A 14,924-nucleotide genomic window follows, 5' to 3' on the forward strand; every position below is an offset into this window, starting at 1 on the left:
AAACATTTGTAGTTAATAAAATGGAAGAGCAGAGATGGGGGGAGTGGGGTAGACTGCTATATCCTCTGTTTCATTTCTTTCCTTTAATGTTGCAACTTCACTTCAGAGAGGGTCTTTTGGATTGGATAGTCATCATCATATATGGATATTCCCAAAAGAGCTTTCTTTGTCTCAAGCACCAATCACTCTTCTAATCTGATGGTTTTAATACAAAAACACTACTTCATGGAATAAGAAATATTTAAACTGTTTTTCCTTAGAAGAAAGATAGTATACCTAATTGGTCCTTTGAGACTCCATAACTCACTCAATACTGCAAAATAAATTTTTTTGAAATGCCTAACATTGGTGGGAGGTGTTCCTTTTAATATTGATATAAAAATGACTTTGGGGTTGGTGGGGTGTGCATAGACCACCATCAGCTCTTTCTTATGGCACTTATTTGCCTTATTAGTTCTGTATTGCTTTTTTTTTTTAAGTTTTTGTGTCTATTTATAGATAAAATATGAAGATTTAGTTCTCATTTAATACCACACATTCTCTTTATGTCTCTTTCTCCTTTCAGTATATTTAAGTTGTCTTCCCTGGTCAAGTCAGTTATTCAGTGTTTACGTTGTGTCAATTTATTCGTTACAGTATTTAGCATTCTATAATTACATTTGTATCCCCTTTTTTGGTACACCAATTATTTTTTCTGAAGTTAATCGTTGCCTCATTTTTTTCAACTGTATCAATTATTAGTTCATCTCCAAACTTTCCACTAAAGCCCTGAAACTCCTCCCTAATGTGTTTAAGCATCATGTCCCTAGACTTCTCCATCTTCTTCTCTCAAATAGATTGCTTGCTGTCTAGGCTGTCTGCATAGCTGTTATTCTGGTGCTTCCCTTCTTCATCCTAGCAGTTGCCTTTGAGAATGAATGGAAGTAGAGGGTAAGTGTGAGATGATAGAGTTGTTTTTTTTTTAATTTTGTATGTCTGAAAATTTTACATTAGTTTGGTTGACTGTAGAACACTAGGCTAGAAATAACTTGCCTCTGTAAAGTCCAATGTTGCGTTTGCAAAGTTTGATGCCATTCATATTCCTGACCTGTCCCCACCCAACCCCTGGAAACTTTTCAGATATTTTCGTTTGTCCCTCTTGTTCTAAAATGTCAGAATTATGTGCTTTGATGTAGGTCTATTTTCATTCACAGTTTGAGTACTCCATAGGATTTTAAATCTAAAATGTCATATTTTTCACTTCTGGAAATTTCTCTTAGATTCTTTCTTTGATATTTTCCTCTGCTGTATTTTCTATTTTTTCTGTCTAGAAGTGCTAAACTAAATCTAAAACTCTTAGAAGAAAACAAAGGTTTTCTTTGACCTTTGTTTTCTTTGATCTTGGATTAGGCAACAGTTTCTTAAATATGACACCAAAAGTACAAGCAACAAAAGAAAAAAAAAACAATAAATTGGGCGTCATCAAAATTAAAGTTTTTGCATCAGAAGACACTGCTGATAACACATATATATGGAATCTAAAAAATAAATAAATAAATAGTCATGAAGAACCTAGGGGCAAGATGGGAATAAAGACGCAGACCTACTAGAGAATGGACTTGAGGACACAGGGAGGGGGAAGTGTAAGCTGGGACAAAGTGAGAGAGTGGTAGTGTATATATGGACATATATATACTACCAAATGTAAAATAGATAGCTAGTGGGAAGCAGTTGCATAGCACAGGGAGATCAGCTCGGTGCTTTGTGACCAGCTAGAAGGGTGGGATAGGGAGGGTGGGAGGGAGGGAGATGTAAAAGGGAAGAGATATGGGGATATATGTGTATGTATAACTGATTCACTTTGTTATAAAGCAGAAACTAACACACCATTGTAAAGCAATTATACTCCAATAAAAATGTTAAAAAAAAAAAAAAGACACTGCTGAGAAAGTAAAAAAGACAAACCACAGAATGTGAGAAAATATCTGCAAATCATGTACATGATAAGGGTCTAATACCCAGAATAAATAAAGAACTCTCACAACTCAACAACATAAACAACCCAATTAAAAAATGGGCAAAGGACATATAGACATATTTCCAAGGAAGATATACAAATGGCCAAGACTAGCACATGAAAAGATACTCAACATCATTAGTCATTAGTGAAATGCAAATCAAAACCACAATAAGATACCACTTCACACCCACTAGGATAGCTATTTTAAAAAAAAGAAAGAAAAAGTGTTAGAGAGGATGTGAAAAAATTGGAACCTGCAAACATCGTTGGTAGGAATATGAAATGGTGCAGCCACTGTGGAAAACATTTTTGTAGTTCCTCAAAAAGTTGAACAGAGCTCCCCTATGACCCAGCAATTCTCCTAGGTATATACCCAAGAGAACTGGAAATATATGTTCACAGAAAAACTTACGCATGAATATTCATAGCCACTTTAGTCTTAATAGCCAAAAAGTGGGAACAATCCAAATGTCTACCAGTTGATGAATGGATAAACAAATGTGACATATCCATACAATGGAATATTATTCAGTCATAAAACAATGAAGTATTCATACATGCTACAACATAGATGAACCTTGAAAACACCATGCTAAGTGAAAGAAACCAGACACAAAAGGCCATGTGTTATATAATTCTGTTTATATGAAATGTCCAGAATAGACTAAACCATAGGGACAGAAAATAGATTAATGATTGCCAGGGACTAGAAGAAGGGGGAATGGGGAGTGACTGCTTAGTGAGTATGCGGTTTCTTTTGGGAGTGATGAAAATGTTCTGAAAGTAGAAAGTGGTAATATTTGCATAACTGAATATACTAAAAATCACTGAACTGTATACTTTAAAATGCTTAAAATGATGAATTTTGTTTTATGTGAATTTTATTTCAATTAAAGATACATATCTATATACATGTATATATATATTTATTATTTATATATATGAAAACCTTTATATATATAACCTTATATAAACCTTATACATATAACCTTTGGATGGATGTTACGAGAGTGTACTTTCTATACATATTTTGAACATTTTCATCCTTAGCTTTAGGAAATGAGCATCTGTTTTATCAATACTAAAATTAGAATCATTATAATTTTCACCTTACTTGTAACAGTTTTTAAAATAGTGAAATGTCCGCCATAGGAGTAGATGCATATTTAATAAGATATATAAGGAAATGCTTACCTGTTTTTTGTTTATACATGTTAGCCATATTAATGAGGTCTCTAATATTTTAGGTCTAGTTCTTTAATACTATACACCTTAATGTTAGAACATTTCTATTCAAAATTGTTATAGTTTAATCAATGAAAGAAAGTGTGGTATACATTTTAAAAATATACATTCCATCTCTTTTGCAAAAAATTTTTTTAATGTTTTTGTTGTTCAGTTTTGGGTGACCTTTGTTATAACTATTAGTAAGTGTTCCTGAGATTGAAAAAAAAGTTAACACAAATATTTATGCTAAATATTGCCTAATATTGGCAATACAAAAATGTGCAGCTCTGAGTAATAGTTAAGACAATTATTTGACTGAATTCTCATAATCGAACTTTTATTGAATGCTTAACATGTGGCAGGTACCATTCTCTGCATTTACATTTTTAACTCATTTATTACTTACAACAAACCAATGAAGTAAATACTATTATCTACATTTTTCTGTTAATCAGTGGAGGCATATAGAGGTGCTATTAGTGGTCAGCGTAACCACAGACACAACTCTAGTGTAAAGTCAAGATTTGAATCTAAACAGTCTGGATGCAGAATTCAAATTCATAACTACTGTGTTGGGTTGAACTATATGCCTCACAAATATTTGTTTCCATTGGAAAAATGTTACTTTATATTTTGTAAGAGATTAATGCTTTGCTAGGAATGATGTATTCAGAGTTTTAATGATACAACTAGTTTCTAATAGTGGCATATATTATAGAGTGAATCCACTTTGAGATCTTTTAGGAGGTGACTAAGATATATGATGGTTACTGTATTTCTGGGTGATTAGTTTACATGATTCTAAGCATAAGTAAATTTGATCCTGAAAAGTAAAAGTTGCAACTTGGACTAATTTATGAGGTGGCACAAGATTATGTTTACTAATCCAAATGCCCCACATTATCTTTATGATTCTAGCTAATAAAAAACAAAATTATTGCTTGTGCTTTCCTTCTCCAAAAAACATGTGTACCTTTTTCTTTGGATTATTTCTATAGTACCTCGTCACAAAGCCATGTTTCTATATGTTTTCTTGTAGCCACTCAGTAGGTCACTCAGTAGTAGGTCAGCTTCCAAGAAAGAAAAGGAAAATTGGAATTCAATGTCTCTTCATTTAATCAGAGATTTTAAATTCTATTTTCATTGTTAAAAGAAGATCATAGGCTTGCAGGTGCAAAACTAATGTTTGATATGGGCAAAATAAATGTCTTTATTCTTAGTTGTTACTTCACCCATTATTTTGGTGAATGAGTTTTTTGAATTCTAGAATTACAAACCAGTAAACAGATTACGCACATGCTTTATTTTTACCTTGTGGCAAACATAACAGTAATTACATGTAATACGTAAGTGCTAATTCTAGACTTTGCTTGAAGTGTATAAATTTTTCTAATGATCATAGCCTCTTGCAATAGCATTTGATTTTTGCTAGTATAAAAATGTATTTTTTTAAAATTCTAGTTCACTGGTAAAAAATTAAGCTTCACATTTAATATTATGTAAACCCTCTTTCTCTGCTTTAGAAATATCTATATTGTCATGATTTTATGCTTGAATCAATTTGAAGGTGTCAATTTTTAATACATTGGAAAGTTCTAGTATTGCTAATATTATGATTTAAGAAAATTATCACTTTTTTTTTTTTTACCACAGATGCTCAGTAATATGTCATTCTGTTTTCTTAGGAACTTCCTGCACCATTACTTGATGATAATTGTAAAAAAGAATGTGATGAAGACATATGTAATCATAAAACAGAATCTAACATTAAGATGAAAATAGCTTGGCGTTACCAGTTATTACCCAAGATGGAGGCAAGTCAATAAACTATTTCTAAAATTTGCAAATATATTTGTTTTCATTTTACAGGATCTCTTGTGGTATACTTGTTACTCTTTAATACAATGTATATTTGTTTATTTAAATAATTAGTTATTTCATTTGTAAAGTATCTTATCAAGATGACTTTTTCCCAGTTTTATTCTGAAATAATTGACGTATGTCACTGTATAAGCTTAAGGTATACAGCGTGGTGGTTTGATTTACATATGTTGTGAAATGACTGCTAGAGTAGGTTCAGTTAACATCCATCATCTCATGTAGATAAAATGAAAAGAAAAGAAAGAAGAAAAAAAATATTTCTCCTTGTGATGAGAATGCTAGGATTTACTCTCTTAACTTTCCTATATATTATTCAACAGTCTTAGCTACAGTCATCATCATGTACATTATATCTCTAGTACTTATTTACCTTATAACTGGAAGTTTGTAACTTTTAACCACCTTCCTCCGGTTCTCCCTCCCACTACCCTCTGCCTCTGGTACCCAACGTCTAATCTCTTTTTTCTGTAAGTTAGTTTCTGTTTTATTTTGTTTTGTTTTTAGATTACACATGTAAGTGAGATCATACATTATTTGTCTTTCTCTGTCTGACTTATTTCACTTAGTATAGTGCCACTAAGTTCCATCCTTGTTGCAAATGGCAAGATTTCCTCATTTTTTATGACTAAACAATATTCCATTATATATATATCTCACAACTTCTTTATTCACTTATCCATCAATTGACACTTTGTAAATAAAGCTGCTATGAACATGGGGTTGCAGATACCTTTTTGAGTTAGTGTTTTCATTTCCTTTGAATATATTCCCAAAAGTGGAGTTGCTAGATCATATAGTAGTTCTATTTTTAATTTTTTGAGGATCCTCCATACTATTTTCCATAATCACTGCACCAATTTACAATTCCACCAACATTGCACAAGGGTTCCCTTTTCTCCACACCATGCCAGCATTTGTTGTCTCTTATCTTTTCCATGATGGCTGTTCTAACAGGTGTGAGGTGATTATTTTAACAACTTAACATTGTGGTTTTAATTTGCATTTCCCTAATGACTAGTGTTATTGAGCATATTTTCATGTACCTGTTGACCTTTTTAATATTGTCTTTGGAAAAATGTTTATTCAGGTCCATTGTCCATTTTTAAATTGGGTTAGTGGTTTTTTTTACTATTGAGTTATATGAGTTTTTAAATATATTTTGGATATTAACCCCTTATCAGATACATGGTTTGCAAAAATTTTTCCCATTCCATAGGTTATCTTTTCACTTTTTTTTTTTTTTTAAACATCTTTATTGAAGTATAATTGCCTTACAATGGTGTGTTAGCTTCTGCTTTATAACAAAGTGAATCAGTTATACATATACAATATGTTCCCATTTCTCTTCCCTCTTGCATCTCCCTCCCTCCCACCCTCCCCATCCCACCCCTCTAGGTGGTCACAAAGCACCGAGCTGATCTCCCTGTGCTATGCGGCTGCTTCCCACTAGTTATCTATTTTACATTTGGTAGTGTATATATGTCCATAACACTCTCTTACCCTGTCACATCTCACCCCACCCCCTCCCCATATCCTCAAGTCCATTCTCTAGTAGGTCTGTGTCTTTATTCCCGTCTTGCCACTAGGTTCTTCATGGCCTTTTTTTTTTTCCTTAGATTCCGTATATATGTGTTAGCATACTGTATTTGTTTTTCTCTTTCTGACTTACTTCACTCTGTATGACAGACTCTAACTCCATCCACCTCACTACAAATAACTCCATTTCGTTTCTTTTTATGGCTGAGTAATATTCCATTGTATATATGTGCCACATCTTCTTTATCCATTCGTCTGTCGATGGACATTTAGGTTGCTTCCATGTCCTGGCTATTGTAAATAGAGCTGCAATGAACATTTTGGTACATGACTCTTTTTGACCTATGGTTTTCTCAGGGTATATGCCCAGTAGTGGGATTGCTGGGTCGTATGGTAGTTCTATTTGTAGTTTTTTAAGGAACCTCCATACTGTTCTCCATAGTGGCTGTATCAATTTACATTCCCACCAACAGTGCAAGAGTGTTCCCTTTCCTCCACACCCTCTCCAGCATTTATTGTTTCTAGATTTTTTGATGATGGCCATTCTGACTGGTGTGAGATGATATCTCATTGTAGTTTTGATTTGCATTTCTCTAATGATTAATGATGTTGAGCATTCTTTCATGTGTCTGTAGGCCATCTGTGTATCTTCTTTGGAGAAATGTCTATTTAGGTCTTCTGCCCATTTTTGGATTGGGTTGTTTGTTTTTTTGATATTGAGCTGCATGAGTTGCTTGTATGTTTTGGAGATTAATCCTTTGTCAGTTGCTTCATTTGCAAATATTTTCTCCCATTCTGATGGTTGTCTTTTGGTCTTGTTTATGGTTTCCTTTGCTGTGCAAAAGCTTTTAAGTTTCATTAGGTCCCATTTGTTTATTTGTGTTCTTATTTCCATTTCTCTGGGAGCTGGGTCAAAAAGAATCTTGCTGTGATGTATGCCATAGAGTGTTCTGCCTATGTTTTCCTCTAAGAGTTTGACAGTGTCTGCCCTTACACTTAGGTCTTTAATCCATTTTGAGTTTATTTTTGTGCAAGGTGTCAGGGAGTGTTCTAATTTCATACTTTTACATGTACCTGTCCAATTTTCCCAGCACCACTTATTGAAGAGGCTGTCTTTTCTCCACTGTATATGCTTGCCTCCTTTATCAAAGATAAGGTGACCATATGTGTGTGGGTTTATCTCTGGGCTTTCTATCCTGTTCCATTGATCTATATTTCTGTTTTTGTGCCAGTACCAAACTGTCTTGATTACTGAAGCTTTGTAATATAGTCTGAAGTCAGGGAGCCTGATTCCCCCAGCTCCATTTTTCGTTCTCAAGATTGCTTTGGCTATTCGGGGTCTTTTGTGTTTCCATACAAATTGTGAAATTTTTTGTTCTAGTTCTGTGAAAAATGCCATTGGTAGTTTGTTAGGGATTGCATTGAATCTGTAGATTGCTTTGGGTAGTAGAGTCATTTTCACAATGTTGATTCTTCCAATCCAGGAACATGGTATATCTCTCCATCTATTTGTATCATCTTTAATTTCTTTCATCAGTGTCTTATAATTTTCTGCCTACAGGTCTTTTGTCTCCTTAGGTAGGTTTATTCCTAGATATTTTATTCTTTTTGTTGCAATGGTAAACGGGAGTGTTTTCTTAATTTCACTTTCAGATTTTTTGTCATTAGTGTATAGAAATGCAAGAGATTTCTGTGCATTAATTTTGTATCCTGCTACTTTACCAAATTCATTGATTAGCTCTAGGAGTTTTCTGGTAGCATCTTCAGGATTCTCTATGTATAGTATCATGTCATCTGCAAATAGTGACAGCTTTACTTCTTCTTTTCCGATTTGGATTCCTTTTATTTCTTTGTCTTCTCTGATTGCTGTGGCTAACACTTCCAAAACTATGCTGAATAATAGTGGTGAGAGTGGGCAACCTTGTCTTGTTCCTGATCTTAGTGGAAATGGTTTCAGTTTTTCACCATTGAGGACAATGTTGGCTGTGGGTTTGTCATATATGGCCTTTATTATGTTGAGGAAGGTTCCCTCTATGCCTACTTTCTGCAGGGCTTTTATCATAAATGGGTGTTGAATTTTGTCAAAAGCTTTCTCTGCATCTATTGAGATGATCATATGGTTTTTCTCCTTCAGTTTGTTAATATGGTGTATCACATTGATTGATTTGCGTATGTTGAAGAATCCTTGCATTCCTGGGATAAACCCCACTTGATCATGGTGTATGATCCTTTTAATGTGCTGTTGGATTCTGTTTGCTAGTATTTTGTTGAGGATTTTTGCATCTATGTTCATCAGTGATATTGGCCTGTAGTTTTCTTTCTTTGTGACATCTTTGTCTGGTTTTGGTATCAGGGTGATGGTGGCCTCGTAGAATGAGTTTGGGAGTGTTCCTCCCTTTGCAATATTTTGGAAGAGTTTGAGAAGGATAGGTGTTAGCTCTTCTTTAAATGTTTGATAGAATTCGCCTGTGAAGCCATCTGGTCCTGGGCTTTTGTTTGTTGGAAGGTTTTTAATCACAGTTTCAATTTCATTACTTGTGATTGGTCTGTTCATATTTTCTATTTCTTCCTGGTTCAGTCTCGGCAGTTTGTGTATTTCTAAGACTCTGTCCATTTCTTCCAGGTTGTCCATTTTATTGGCATAGAGTTGCTTGTAGTAATCTCTCATCATCTTTTGTATTTCTGCAGTGTCAGTGGTTACTTCTCCTTTTTCATTTCTAATTCTATTGATTTGAATCTTCTCCCTTTTTCTCTTGATGAGTCTGGCTAATGGTTTATCAATTTTGTTTATCTTCTCAAAGAACCAGCTTATAGTTTCATTGATTTTTGCTATTGTTTCCTTCATTTCTTTTTCATTTATTTCTGACCTGATCTTTATGATTTCTTTCTTTCTGCTGGCTTTGGGGTTTTTTTGTTCTTCTTCCTCTGATTGCTTTAGGTGCAAGTTTAGGTTGTTTATTCGAGATGTTTCCTGTTTCTTGAGGTAGGCTTGTATTGCTATAAACTTCCCTCTTAGCACTGCTTTTGCTGCGTCCCATAGGTTTTGGGTCGTCGTATCTCCATTGTCATTTGTTTCTAGGTATTTTTTGATTTCCCCTTTGATTTCTTCAGTGATCACTTCGTTATTAAGTAGTGTATTGTGTAGCCTCCAGGTGTTTGTATTTTTTACAGATCTTTTCCTGTAATTGATATCTAGTCTCATAGCGTTGTGGTCGGAAAAGATACTTGATACGATTTCAATTTTCTTAAATTTACCAAGGCTTGATTTGTGACCCAAGATAGGATCTATCCTGGAGAATGTTCCATGAGCACTTGAGAAAAATGTGTATTCTGTTGTTTTTGGGTGGAATGTCCTATAAATATCAATTAAGTCCATCTTGTTTAATGTATCATTTAAAGCTTGTGTTTCCTTATTTATTTTCATTTTGGATGATCTGTCCATTGGTGAAAGTGGGGTGTTAAAGTCCCCTACTATGATTGTGTTGCTTTCGATTTCCCCTTTTATGGCTGTTAGTATTTGCCTTATGTATTGAGGTGCTCCTATGTTGGGTGCATAAATACTTAAAATTGTTATACCTTCCTCTTGGATCGATCCCTTGATCATTATATAGTGTCCTTCTTTGTCTCTTGTAATAGTCTTTATTTTAAAGTCTATTTTGTCTGATATGAGAATTGCTACTTCAGCTTTCTTTTGATTTCCATTTGCATGGAATATCTTTTTCTATCCCCTCACTTTCAGTCTGTATGTGTCTCTAGGTCTGAAGTGGGTCTCTTGTAGACAGCATATATATGGGTCTTGTTTTTGTATCCATTCAGCCAGCCTGTGTCTTTTGGTGGGAGCATTTAATCCATTTACATTCAAGGTAATTATCGATATGTATGTTCCTATTCCCATTTTCTTAAATGTTTTGGGTTTGTTATTGTAGGTGTTTTCCTTCTCTTGTGTTTCTTGCATAGAGAAGTTCCTTTAGCATTTGTTGTAAAGCTGGTTTGGTGGTGCTGAACTCTCTCAGCTTTTGCTTGTCTGTAAAGGTTTTAATTTCTCCATCACATCTGAATGAGATCCTTGCTGGGTAGAGTAATCTTGGTTGTAGCTTTTTCTCCTTCATCACTTTAAGTATATCCTGCCACTCCCTTCTGGCTTGCCGAGTTTCTGCTGAAAGATCAGATGTTAACCTTATGGGGATTCCCTTGTGTGTTATTTGTTGCTTTTCCCTTGCTGCCTTTAATATGTTTTCCTTATATTTAATTTTTGACAGTTTGATTAATATGTGTCTTGGTGTGTTTCTCCTTGGGTTTATCCTGTATGGGACTCTCTGTGCTTCCAGGACTTGATTAACTATTTCCTTTCCCATATTAGGGAAGTTTTCAACTATAATCTCTTCAAATATTTTCTCAGTCCCTTTCTTTTTCTCTTCTTCTTCTGGGACCCCTATAATTCGAATGTTGGTGCGTTTAATGTTGTCCCAGAGGTCTCTGAGACTGTCCTCAGTTCTTTTCATTCTTTTTTCTTTACCCTGCTCTGCAGTAGTTATTTCCACCATTTTATCTTCCAGGTCACTTATCCTTTCTTCTGCCTCAGTTATTCTGCTATTGATCCCATCTAGAGTATTTTTAATTTCATTTATTGTGTTTTTCATCATTGCTTGGTTCCTCTTTAGTTCTTCTACGTCCTTGTTAAATGTTTCTTGCATTTTGTCTATTCTATTTCCAAGATTTTGGATCATCCTTACTATCATTATTCTGAATTCTTTTTCAGGTAGACTACCTATTTCCTCTTCATTTGTTAAGTCTGGTGTGTTTTGACCCTGCTCCTTCACCTGCTGTGTGTTTTTCTGTCGTCTCATTTTGCTTATCTTACTGTGTTTGGGGTCTCCTTTTCACAGGCTGCAGGTTCGTAGTTCCCGTTGTTTTTGGTATCTGTCCCGAGTGGCTAAGGTTGGTTCAGTGGGTTGTGTAGGCTTCCTGGTGGAGGGAACTAGTGCCTGAGTTCTGGTGGATGAGGCTGGATCTTGTCTTTCTGGTGGACACGTCTACGTCTGGTGGTGTATTTTGGGGTGTCTGTGGCCTTATTATGATTTTAGGCAGCCTCTCTGCTAATGGATGGGGCTGTGTTCCTGTCTTGCTAGTTGTTTGGCATAGGGTGTTCAGCACTGTAGCTTGCTGGTCATTGAGTGATGCTGGGTCTTGATGTTGAGATGGAGATCTCTGAGAGATTTTTGCTGTTTGGTATTACGTGGAGCTGGGAGGTCTCTTGTGGACCAGTGTCCTGAAGTTGGCTCTCCCACCTCAGAGGTACGGCCCTGATGCCTGGCTGGAGCACCAAGAGCCTTTTGTCCACACGGCTCAGAGTAAAAGGGAGAAAAAATAGAAAGAAAGAAAGAAAGAAAGAAAGAAAGAAAGAAAGAAAGAAAGAAAGAAAGAAAGAAAGAAAGAGGCTATAATATAGTGAAGTAAAATAAAGCTATTATAAAGCAAAGCTATACAGACAAAATCTCACCCAGAAGCACATACATATACACTCACAAAAAAAAGGAAAAGGGGAAAAATTAATATATCCTGCTCCCAAAGTCCACCTCCTGAATTTGGGATGATTCGTTGTCTATTCAGGTATTCCACAGATGCAGGCACATCAAGTTGTTTGTGGAGTTTTAATCCGCTGCTTCTGAGGCTGCTGGGAGAGATTTCCCCTTCTCTTCTCTGTTTGCACAGCTCCTGGGGATCAGCTTTGGATTTGGACCCGCCTCTGCATGTTGGTCGCCTGAGGGCGTCTGTTCCCCGCCCAGACAGAATGGGGTTAAAGGAGCAGCTGCTTCGGGGGCTCTGGCTCACTCAGGCCGTGGGGAGGGAGGGGTACAGAGGAGGCGGGGCGAGCCTGCGGCGGCAGAGGCCGGCGTGACGTTGCACCAGCCTGAGGCGTGCAGTGCGTTCTCCCGGGGAAGTTGTCCCTGGATCACGGGACCCTGGCAGTGGCGGGCTGCACTGGCTCCCGGGAGGGGTGGTGTGGAGAGTGACCTGTGCTCGCACACAGGATTTTTGGAGGCGGCAGCAGCAGCCCCAGCGTCTCACGCCCGTCTCTGGGGTCCGCGCCGATAACCGCGGCTCACGCCTGTCTCTGGGGTCCGCGCTGATAGCCGCGGCTCACGCCCATTTCTGGAGTTCGTTTAGGCGGCGCTCTGAATCCCCTCTCCTTGCGCGCCGCGAAACAAAGCGGTAAGAAAAAGTCTCTTGCCTCTTCGGCAGCTGCAGACTTTTTCCCGGACTCCCTCCCGGCTAGCACTGAAGCCCGAGCCTCAGCTCCCAGCCCCCGCCTGCCCCGGCGGGTGAGCAGACAAGCCTCTCGGGCTGGTGAGCGCTGCTCGGCGCTGAGCCTCTGTGCGGGAATCTCTCCGTTTTTCCCTCTGCGCCCCTGTTGCTGTGGGATCCGCGCTGATAGCCACGGCTCGCGCCCGTCTCTGGAGTTCGTTTAGGCGGCGCTCTGAATCCCCTCTCCTCGCGCACCAGGAAACAAAGAGGGAAGAAAAAGTCTCTTGCCTCTTTGGCAGCTGCAGACTTTTTCCCAGCTAGCTGTGGTGCACTAACCCCTTCAGGCTGTGTTCACGCCGCCAACCCCAGTCCTCTCCCTGCGATCCAACCGAAGCCCGAGCCTCAGCTCCCAGCCCCACCCTCCCCGGCGGGTGAGCAGACAAGCCTCTCGGGCTGGTGAGTGCTGGTCGGCGCCCAGCCTCTGTGCGGGAATCTCTCCGCTTTGCCCTCCACAGCCCTGTGGCTGCGCTCTCCTCCGTGGCTCCGAAGCTTCTCCCCTCTGCCACCCGCAGTCTCTGCCCGCGAAGGGGCTTCCTAGTGCATGGAAATCTTTCCTCCTCCACAGCTCCCTCCCACTGGTGCAGGTGCCTTCCCTATTCTTTTGTCTCTGTTATTTCTTTTTTCTTTTGCCCTACCCAAGTACGGGGGGAGTTTCTTGCCTTTTGGGAGGTCTGACGTTTTCTGCCTGCGTTCAGTGGGTGTTCTGTAGGAGCAGTTCCACGTGTAGATGTATTTCTACTGTATCTGTGGGAAGGAAGGTGATCTCCGCGTCTTACTCTTCCGCCATCTTCTCTCCTCCCTATCTTTTCACTTTATTGATGATTTCTTTGGCTGTACAGAAGCTTTTTAATTTGATATAGACATACTTGTTTATTTTTTATTTTGTTGCATATGCTTTAGTTGTCATATCCAAAAACTTATTACCGAGACCCATGTCAAGGAGCTTTATTCCTGTGTTTACTTCTAGGAGTTTCATGGTTGCAGGTCTTACATTTAAGTCTTTAATGCATTTCAAGTTAATTTTTGTGAGTAGAGTAAGATAGGGGTCCAGTTTCATTCTTTTACATGTGAATATCCAATTATCCCAGCACCATTTATTGAAGAGAATGTCTTTTCTGTATTGAATATTCTTTCTTGGCTACCTTGTCAAATGTTAGTTGACCATATATGCTTGGGTTTATTTCTGGGTTTTCAAGTCTGTTCCACTGGTCTATTTGTCTGTTTTTATGTCAGTATCATACTGTTTTGATTAATATAGCTTTATAGTATAGCTTGAAATGAGGAAGTATGATGCCTCCTACCTTGTTCTTCTCTCTCAAAATTTCTTTGGCTTTTTGGGGTCTTTTGTGGTTTCATATAAATTTTAGTAGTGTTTTTTTCTACTTCTGTAAAAAATGACATTAGAATCTTGATAGGGATTGCATTGAATCTATAAATGGCTTTTGGTAGTATTAACATTTTAACAATATTAATTCTCCCAACCCATGAACATGGAATACCTTTCCATTTATTTGTGTCTTCTTCAATTTCTTTCATCAATGTCTTGTAGCTTTCAGAGTAGAGATCTTTCACCTCCTTCGTTAAATTTACTCCTAAGTATTTTATTGTTTTTGATGCTATTGTAAATGGGATGATATTTCCTAAAAATAAAATTATGGTTTGTTTTTTTTTCACCCAAATAGATTATTGCATTTCTTCCATAATCTCCCTATAGAATCTTTTATTCTAGGGTTGCAAGACAGAGTAAGTGAACTAATTAAGCCATTTCTATCTAGTATAGTTACCTATAAATATTCAATATAAGTAGTGGTTCTTTGGAATTACTGTTTGTATTCTTGTACATTTCATTTTCAACCATTACATTTTCAAGCTGTCTGGTAACCTCTCCTGCCTAGGATAAACTAAGAGACAGGATGTGAGGGGAAATTTTCTGAGAAGTCAAAACACATGTCAGTAAATCTGCCTACTAAATAAA

The 14,924-nt window shown here is 37.3% G+C and overlaps 1 protein-coding gene across 1 annotated transcript in view; it reads left to right on the plus strand.

The window, feature by feature from the left end:
• Positions 1 to 14,924, plus strand: part of ELP4 (elongator acetyltransferase complex subunit 4) — a 234,737-nt gene that overhangs the window by 50,353 nt on the left and 169,460 nt on the right. The window contains exon 4 of the mRNA XM_059929629.1: positions 4,912 to 5,040. Coding sequence (XP_059785612.1) covers positions 4,912 to 5,040 — 129 coding nt within the window. The remainder of the gene's footprint in view (positions 1 to 4,911; positions 5,041 to 14,924) is intronic.

This window comes from Balaenoptera ricei, chromosome 8, assembly GCF_028023285.1.
Source record: "Balaenoptera ricei isolate mBalRic1 chromosome 8, mBalRic1.hap2, whole genome shotgun sequence".
NCBI classification, from domain to species: domain Eukaryota; kingdom Metazoa; phylum Chordata; class Mammalia; order Artiodactyla; family Balaenopteridae; genus Balaenoptera; species Balaenoptera ricei.